This window comes from Bemisia tabaci, chromosome 2 (assembly GCF_918797505.1).
Source record: "Bemisia tabaci chromosome 2, PGI_BMITA_v3".
In the NCBI taxonomy this organism is placed as follows: Eukaryota; Metazoa; Arthropoda; class Insecta; order Hemiptera; family Aleyrodidae; genus Bemisia; species Bemisia tabaci.
Window position 1 is genome coordinate 42,744,741 of NC_092794.1, and position 8,633 is coordinate 42,753,373.

Sequence of the window (8,633 nt, forward strand, 5' to 3'; positions counted from 1 at the left end):
GAGAGAGAGAAAAACGGGTAGAGAAAGTTCGCAACATTTTCTCAAAATTAAAGGCCAAATTTTGCAATGAATACACGAAAAGATTATAGAAAGAACTCAGCTTTTTATTAAACAAATAACATGTTCTGGCATACAAATTGTATTATATAGGTTAACAATAAATTTGGCTCTTAAGTACTCACAATTTATGACTATTCAAAACTTTAAGGAGCCAAACATCTGATGATATAGTCAAAATCTTTGGCTATGACTAGATCTGATCAAGGACGTCTTTGAGTTTTTGACAGACTTTTCAACTTACACTGTAGTCGATCAAAACTAAAAAATGAGATAAAAAAATGTTGAATAAATAAAATCATGTACAATCTTTAAAACTAATCACTCTGACTTAGATTTAGTTCATGAACGGATGAGATCCTGCATTGGAATATGAGAAATATGATAGGCAACCGATTATTATTGCTCCAACCAAGAGGGTAAGGCTGAATTCGGTGGTCTGACTTTCACGTTGAACTGTTTGAGGGTTGCCTCTAAAGCTTGTTGGTTTCCAGAAAAATATGCAGAGATGGCGTTATGGAACAGGAGGAGCTGTTTATGCATAACTTTAACCTGAAATAAAACACAAATTCAAGAATAAAAACTCAACCATCATAGCAACAGAAAATCTGAATCGATACATGAACTGCTGCGGGCTGATTGTTGAATTTGATAGACAAAGAAGACAACAAGGATGCGGAGGGATCCTATTGGTGGAAGCAGGTTGTTGCAATGGACAAAGGAGGTAGGTAATAGGCTAACTAACAACAACCCATGGGAGACCAGATAGCTGGTCTATCACTTTCTCCCTTAGTCTATAGGAGCCACCAATTTCAACCGATATGATCGCTCAATACTCTCAATGCCTTTTTTGTCTTTCGCTTTGTCTATTTTCAACAATCAGCCTGCTGTTACCTAATTTTGCTGATTCATCTACTTGGCTTTCAAAAAGTCACTTTGCAACTTTTGCCGCTAATCATGATTTGAACTTAATTATGCGATTAGGAACTACAATTTCTGTCGCAGTTTAAAAACAATATAGGTACCATTAGTTTCTCTATGCACATTTTTACCAACAAGCCACACATTGTAGTTCCAAAGCAAAATGTAGTCCATTTCTCCTAACTAAACATTTGATTTTAGGTCTATTACAAAATTAGAGGAGTGCAAAATTTGAAACAAGCCTTTTTTTCATTCAGCAACGTAGAGTGTCAAAATTGAAGTCTTTACAGCTTTTTTTAACTCCAATTCTTCATCAAAATTTGCTGAATTTTAAAGCTAAAAATAAATGATAAGAAAATTGAGAGTGTCATTGTTGAAATGGTCATGCTTTTAGAGGAGCATTTGGCAATACTCTAAAATTTTTTTTGAACATTTCTTAAAAATGAATTAGAATTCATAGTATCCAATTTAAAACCTGACTTACCCTATTTTCATCGAGGAATTTGAGTTTGACGACAACATCAGCTCGTAATTTCTCAAAATCCATTTTGTGGCGTTCAAAATTTGTCTGTGCTTTCTCTAACCGTTCACTGTTCGTCTCTGAACTACTTGCTTGAACCAGCAGTTCCAGGTCCGTACGGTAAGCATCGTATTCAATTCTATAACAACATGCAAAAACTTTATGCATAGGATAATCATGATAAATAATTGATAATAATGTAGAGAGTAGGTTCCCAATCAAAATCAAAAGATATACATTTGGGTAATGACCAGGTTTTGAACATCTTCATCAGTGCTTGAGGTTTTTGGGAGCCTCAACGTTGTTCTGGACAATGACAACAGTATTTGGCTGTGACTGGGCATTATCTACCCAAGTTAGAAACACAAATTTAAAATCACAAGTCCATAAAACATTGAATTCCAAAAACATGTTGTTTGGACTACAACAAAACCGGAAAATAATCCATACGGTATACAATTTTTTTCTGCAGAGAATAGCTAATAAGTCTGATCTGTGAATTGTTATTGAATGATTTTCAATATGAAGCACCTTCCTTAAAATTGGCTGTAATAAGATTTTAATTAAAGAGCTTCCTGGAAAAAGGGTCCATAGCAAAAAATCGCAGTTAGGAAAAATGCATTTGAGGTTTTCATCGTTACTTTCTAGCCACTGACGATGACTTGCATTAGAAATTGGAGTCCAAGCTCTGATGAAAGTCACCGTCAGCTACCAGAAAGTATTTATGGAAACTTCAAATGCCTTTCTCTCAAAAGTGATTTTTCACTAGGGGCCCTTTTTGTACAAAGCTCCTCAATTTTTTTATTGCAGCCAATTTTTAGAATGGCACATCACATTGAAAATCAATTAATAGCAAAATAAATGCTGCACTTCCTCTACAGCTGTTAAAAGTTGATAATATTTTACAATGACAAAGCAGCTTGTCCCAACTTACGCACGTTTTTTTGGAGATTCTCCCTGAGACATATTTTTCGTCTATCCTTTTCCCTCTTATTTCTTCTGTCTCATTCTAAGTTCCAACTTGCCAAGCATTCTCGGCCTTAAGACAACGCTTGTGTACAATCAAATGCAACATCACATTTATTTAAAATCTTTTTTATCTGTGCACCGGATGGCTGATGTAATGCACCCTAAAACTTACATTTCTAGGCCTGCATGTCCTCTTCCATTCGTCAGGAACTTTACTTTGTGATCACTATTTCAGCAGTGACTACATGTCTTTTCTTAAGCTCTCGCAAGTCATTCTACAATATTTTACTAGGTGCAGAACTTTCTATTATTGACTTTGTGTGATCCGGCTTTCAAGGTGGATAAAGTGTGTCATGGTATCTCAACGGATTTCCAGTGTTATTCTTTTATATCTGCTCTTCCAAAAATTGACGATAAATTTTTGGTCTCCAAAACATACTTTTGCTGTTTCAAACGCTTCTCCAAATCTTAATGGGTAATTAGTAAGGAAACCTATTAAACTCCTCTTCAATACGCAACATGGTACCTTAGTCCGTGTTGCCCAGGTTCATATGCGGGTTTCCTCTTTAGTATGCGACACAGCTGCATTTAGCAAACAAGAAATATGCCTGTTAAAAAGTGGTTGGAAAAATTCTCCTGAAGGACCAATATGAAACTCTCTATGCCGCTAACCTACCTTGCAGTTTCATACTGACGAACAGTGAGAAGTGTATCTTCAATGGTTTTATTGCACAGTGTGTTCACTGATGATATAAAAAAATGTAATGCACTTAGAAGTACTTCGCCATTTTTCATCAAATTTCGCTGAGTTTCTGAGTTATACAAGAATTCCTCTTGTAATTCTGGTGATTTCTGCGCCAAGTCTGAAAAGGCTTCGCCCATTAAATGCTAAAAGAAAGAAAAAAACAACCAGTTAATGCTTGAAAAACACTTTTTAAAAGCTCCATAGTTCTCTGAAGTTCAAAAAAAAGACAAAGAAAGTGTGCATATTTAGAGATTAATATATGATCGCGATTGAAGGGTGTCATAGATAGAGGGGCCATTCTTGAGATTTTGAGAAGGCATGTGTCACTGAAAAATTTAGTGGAAGCTTGCGACACATATGAGTTTAAGATCTAAATTTTTAAAGAAGCGAGAAAATAAGCGCTGAAGTTTACAAAGAGCACCCTTGGGCCTAGCTTTACTGGAACTGGGGAGATATTTTCTTATTTTTCTACAAAAGTTAAGAGACTCATTTATGCATTTGTAATATTCAAATATTTTGAATCTGATGTAATGGAGAGATTAAATAAATTCTGAAACTTTCACTGTATGCTTCTATTAAATAGAAAGAATTTATTCAAAATATTCCATGCTGTCGATATTCATTCAGAGCAATTTGTTAATTGTTTCTTTTCCAATGTTTTTTGGACATGAGACCAGATTATTATTTTTTCGTCACTCACATACATTTGGAGGTTCCTAATTGGTTAAGAAGCAACAGACTCTTTAGCAGTTAGAGTCAAGATTTGATTTTTGTACTATTTTTTAGCGGGAAAACAGAATTTAAAGAAACAGAGCAGAAGGTTGCTCCTTCCTCCATCCTCAATGACTTATAGCTCTCTTTAGAAGACTTCATACTTAACAATGAAGGATATACGCTGTAATTACAAATCAATATCAATGTTCTAAATCATCATAAATCGATGGGTTGCTGTCAAAAGTACCAATTGTTGTAAACTCGATTTTTTTTTTTGGGGGGGGGGGGCTATTGTATTTTGTGGCAAAATCGTTTTCTGAAATCGCAGTACAAATCATCAAGCTGCTACTAGTTTGCTCTCTGACCTCTCACCTTTTCTTGTCCTTCAGCACAATGTTCGGATGGATTAATTTTAATAACTGAACTTTGGCTTTTAATAACTGAACTTAGGCATTTATTTACTACACTGAAAAACCTCACATATTTACCCACCTGTGTTTGGACAACATGGTAAAAATGACTGGTCATGGTTCGAACAAGCCTCAAAATATTTGCGTACTTCTTCTGGGTGTCACGTAATCCTTCTATCTGGTTCTCTAGTTCTGAAATTAATGACAAACATATTTCGAATAATTTCATGACTCCATCATTGCAAAGGATTACAAAAATTGGTTTTCAGGAGGCTTCAAAAAAATACAACAGCTGTCAAAAGTAGAGGGTGAATAAAACAAAATCTGAGAAAAAAGATTTTGTCATAATTTGCAAATAGAGGAAAGAGTCATTAAAACAATTGAGACGCACATCTTTGTGTGGTCAGTCGTTATTATAAAAGTTAGTCAGCAATTGACAAGTCTCTATGCAGCTGGCAATTTTCATAAATGTAATTAAGAAATAAGTTACTCATAGAGCCATGGAGGTCGTAGGTCAGATAAGTCAGCAGTTGTTATACATATCGCTTTCCTGTGAAGTGATACTTATAGCCTCTATAACTCATACCAAGAGAGCAGTTCACCTCTTGACAGGGGTACAGAAACTTCCCAGCATGCAGTAGCGTGGCTAATTGCGCAACAAAATTGGAAGACTGAAGTGCATTAGTGTAGTTACATTAGATAGGTGGATGGTACCCTAGAGGAGCAAAGTTAGCAAAGATGCTAAATATAAATAAATGTACCTGTATCCATAGTTCTGGAGGATTTACCAAATTTTTCATACATGAGTTGTTTAGTGCACTTGTATGTTGATATACTCCAGTTTTTGATGGACACGATTTTTGAGGGGGAGTTTTTGTGCCATTGGGAGTCACCATTCTGAGGAGATATGAGGCTGGATGATGCTTTACTGGTTTTTCCTGGACACGGGAAAATATGTTCAAGATACAGGTATGAAAAAATTAATGACAAAATGGGAATTCTAAACTGAACGATCATGGTAATATTAGAAAATACGTACCTCAGTTTTCTGTCTTACTTACAGTTTTTAAATTTAAGATCATTCATCGTTACGTCACAAAATTTTACTTGATTTTCCTTGGCCATTACAAACATGTGCTTTAAAAAATCGTGCAGAAATATAAGTCAGTGCTTACTTCCTTGAAAAATGAATGAGAGCAGACATTTTGAAACATTGAAATCAAGATAGTACTAGTTTTTCAATTTCCACTGTCAATTTTTTCGCTTGGAAATGATGGCTATCATCACCTTTATTCTTGGTATTGGGTTTCTTAGAACTTTGCAAAGGATTTGATAGGATTACATTATTCTAAGAGAACAATGATATCTTGATCACAGGAAGACTAATATCCTTACATTTACTTATAAACATGATAGAATAAATAAAAAAAAAAACATTGTTAAAAAAAGATTAAAATACTAAAAACACAATGAGGGCAGGATGTTTTGGGCCATCACAGGCTCATTTTCAGCTGCAAAAATAATAAAGAATAAAAGAAAATTGAGCGGCAACCTAATCCCTGTTCCACATTTCTAAGTTTGTAACATTGCAGACCTTCTGTCATACTTTATTCTTCAAATGGAAAACTACTCAACATCAACTCCGGAAACCTTCCTTGATTTTTCTCCTCAATGAGAAGAATATTCTGTGAAAATCTAGAGCCATGATGCTGGTTTTGTCTTCTTTTAAGTAATAAAATAGGAGCGGAGATTTTGACACATCGCTACGAGATACAAGGTTTGGGAGTTTCACTGTGGATATGCTATGTGTCCACAAATTTTTACCTACAGGAATCTTTAATAACAAAAAGTTAGTAGAATTTACAAATGTGAATGAGCTGGTAACAGGATGGACATTCTTTTTTCAAAACCGTGTTAAATGTAGAAGGAGGAAGACAGGGCAGTTTGCATCTGGATAAGTCTATTGTAATTAGTTCTTAACTTTATGATTGTTCTGGAATGTAAAGACAATTTCAAATTTTTGGTACTATAAAATTTACCGTCTATGAAAGTACCTACAGGAGTTGTAGCATGTTGCCGGCAAAGAAAAGCTAGTATCGGCAAAATCTCTTTTGGGCCCCCTGATCTTCAAAATATATCTTAAAGTTTCTCTGGCATACAGACAGGTGAGTACAGAAGGTGGTATAGTAAGAGGGCAAACCTGATAGATTTCCAAGCGATATGGATGCTGTCATTTCAGTACTTCTTGGAGATCGGGATGGAGTTGATTCTGGTAGGATCGAACTGCTGTTTTCATGAATTGTTGTCGAATCCCGCATTTTACTTCTTGAATTTTCTTCCATCTTTTTCATAAAATTAGGGGGGGAAAGATACCTGTCAAAAGGTAGAAAAAAGCGGTAAGTAGGCGAAGTGATGTAAGACCATGTATTATTTGGATAATTCTATGTGTTTCAAAATTTTGTTAAAAAACTTCTTTTTTCTTCTCTTCTTTCTTCTTTACAAGAGCTTCTGAGGCCCTCTTTTAATCAGTGTTCCAACCCCACGAGCGCCATGTCGCCAAATGCTCCTAAAAAATCGGCCATGGCCCCTAAAAAATGAAGACCCTGCGCCAAACGTGGCCCCTAAAAAATTGTCGCAATCCTAAATTACGGTTTGATGATTTCAAGATTTTTGTCAGGCAGCCTGGACTGAACGCGCATAGCAAGCAGTTGCGCGCGGAACTTCGTCGCGGCAGCGGCTCAGCAGATCGAGAATCGTACTACTTATCGTACATACTATAGAATCGTTCTACTACTTTTCATAATAGGAAGTCAGAAAAAGTATTATTTAATTGAACAAACTTTAAGTAAACTAAAAGCTCCTTGTTTTAAATCGGAATATCATTCCTTTGGCCTTTCCCTTTCCCAAGTAATGGCTGCGAGCTGCAACTTGCAAGTCCTGTAACTGTATATCTTGCGTATAACTTTTCACTGAATGCGCCGTGATATATAGGCAGCAATTCAATTTGGCCCCTAAAAAATCTTCAATGGCCCCTAAAAATTGAACTTGATGGGCCAAACGGCTCCTAAAACTTGGAGGTGAAGTTGGAACACTGCTTTTAATTAAATATCATCGCCATAGAATTTCAAAAGTAAAAATTACAATCCTCCATTGGTTCCATACAGGAGAGGAATACTCCCATTTGCCAAGAAATGCAAGATTGTGTATACTCTCTGTTTTACTTTTTACCAGAACTAAATATAAGCAAAGTATTGAACTTAATCAGTGTTGCAAAGAATTAGAAACCACAGTTCTAGTTGATATCTGTGATGATTTGATTTGGCAAAGGTAACAGCATTCATTATTACGAAAGGAAACTAAGAGGCTGGGGTAGCATGATTGGAGCTGGTACTTGCACCCGATGCTACAGCATCTTTAAACAAAAATTTGCAAGCAAAAAAAAGACCGATTCTAGGAATGAGAAATCTGCGAGTTGATTTTAGTAGGTTCTTTGATAAAAAGTGTTCAGTGGTGTGTCTAAACTAATAAAGAGAGTAGTTTAGAATTTATCACTTTGAATTTCATGGGGTTTTACATTGCTGATTGATGCTGTTAGTTAAGTACAGTATCACAATTTGAGTGCGAGTCAATCATCAGTAATAAAACTTCAACATGATGATGAGATAACATCCTGCCTAGCCTTTGAAATCCATGATATTTTAGATATACACTTTACGCTTCTATCGGCTGTCAACCAAGTGCCCATTTTTTGAGGGTTGCTCTACTGACAAGCTCGAGAACCAGATTTCTTCCACCTCCATAGTGAGCTGTAGCGTTGATTGCGCTATACATTAATAACCTAGGTACATAGAGAATCTTGGAGAAAAAAGTTTCTGAAAAATAACTTGGTAAATAATGTAAAATTTAATTCCTCTCACTGATCCAGGTAAAGTCACTGTAACAAACAGTTCAGGATCTGATAAGGAAACACCTAACTCATAGAAAATCCATCAGGTAAAATAATATTTCCAACACCTTAAAAGACCACATCTCCTTAGAAAAATTTAGTATTCGCACAGAGATTAGCTGGAAATCTAGCTTAAAACTTTCGGTTACATTAACTAAAAACTTACGGAAGCTGACATCCGATTGATCACCAATTCACAACAAGAAAATTTTCCAAAGTTTTCTGATAAAGAAATGAAAACAAACTCGTGAGCCTAACTTGTGACGTACACAGATTGCGAATTTTGATAACCAATCAAAAGCTTGCTTTTTATTGGAAAATTGTTAATACCTTTTTATTGGATGATTTTGG

The 8,633-nt window shown here is 35.5% G+C and overlaps 1 protein-coding gene across 2 annotated transcripts; it reads right to left on the reverse strand.

Annotated features, from left to right (window-relative positions):
• Positions 1 to 83: 83 nt before the first annotated feature.
• On the reverse strand, positions 84 to 8,582 carry Arfip (ADP ribosylation factor interacting protein arfaptin). 2 transcript variants are annotated; one of them, XM_019055821.2, is made up of 7 exons: positions 8,449 to 8,582; positions 6,537 to 6,709; positions 5,098 to 5,274; positions 4,419 to 4,528; positions 3,144 to 3,355; positions 1,463 to 1,637; positions 84 to 609 (listed from the first exon to the last, which is right to left on the reverse strand). In XM_019055821.2, exons 2-7 carry the CDS (start codon positions 6,685 to 6,687, stop codon positions 457 to 459), a joined length of 978 nt encoding a protein of 325 aa, XP_018911366.2. In that variant the 5' UTR covers positions 6,688 to 6,709; positions 8,449 to 8,582; the 3' UTR covers positions 84 to 456. The 2 variants fall into 2 exon arrangements, with proteins under 2 accessions (XP_018911366.2, XP_072153445.1); XM_072297344.1 differs by having other exon boundaries at positions 8,351 to 8,503.
• Positions 8,583 to 8,633: the final 51 nt, after the last annotated feature.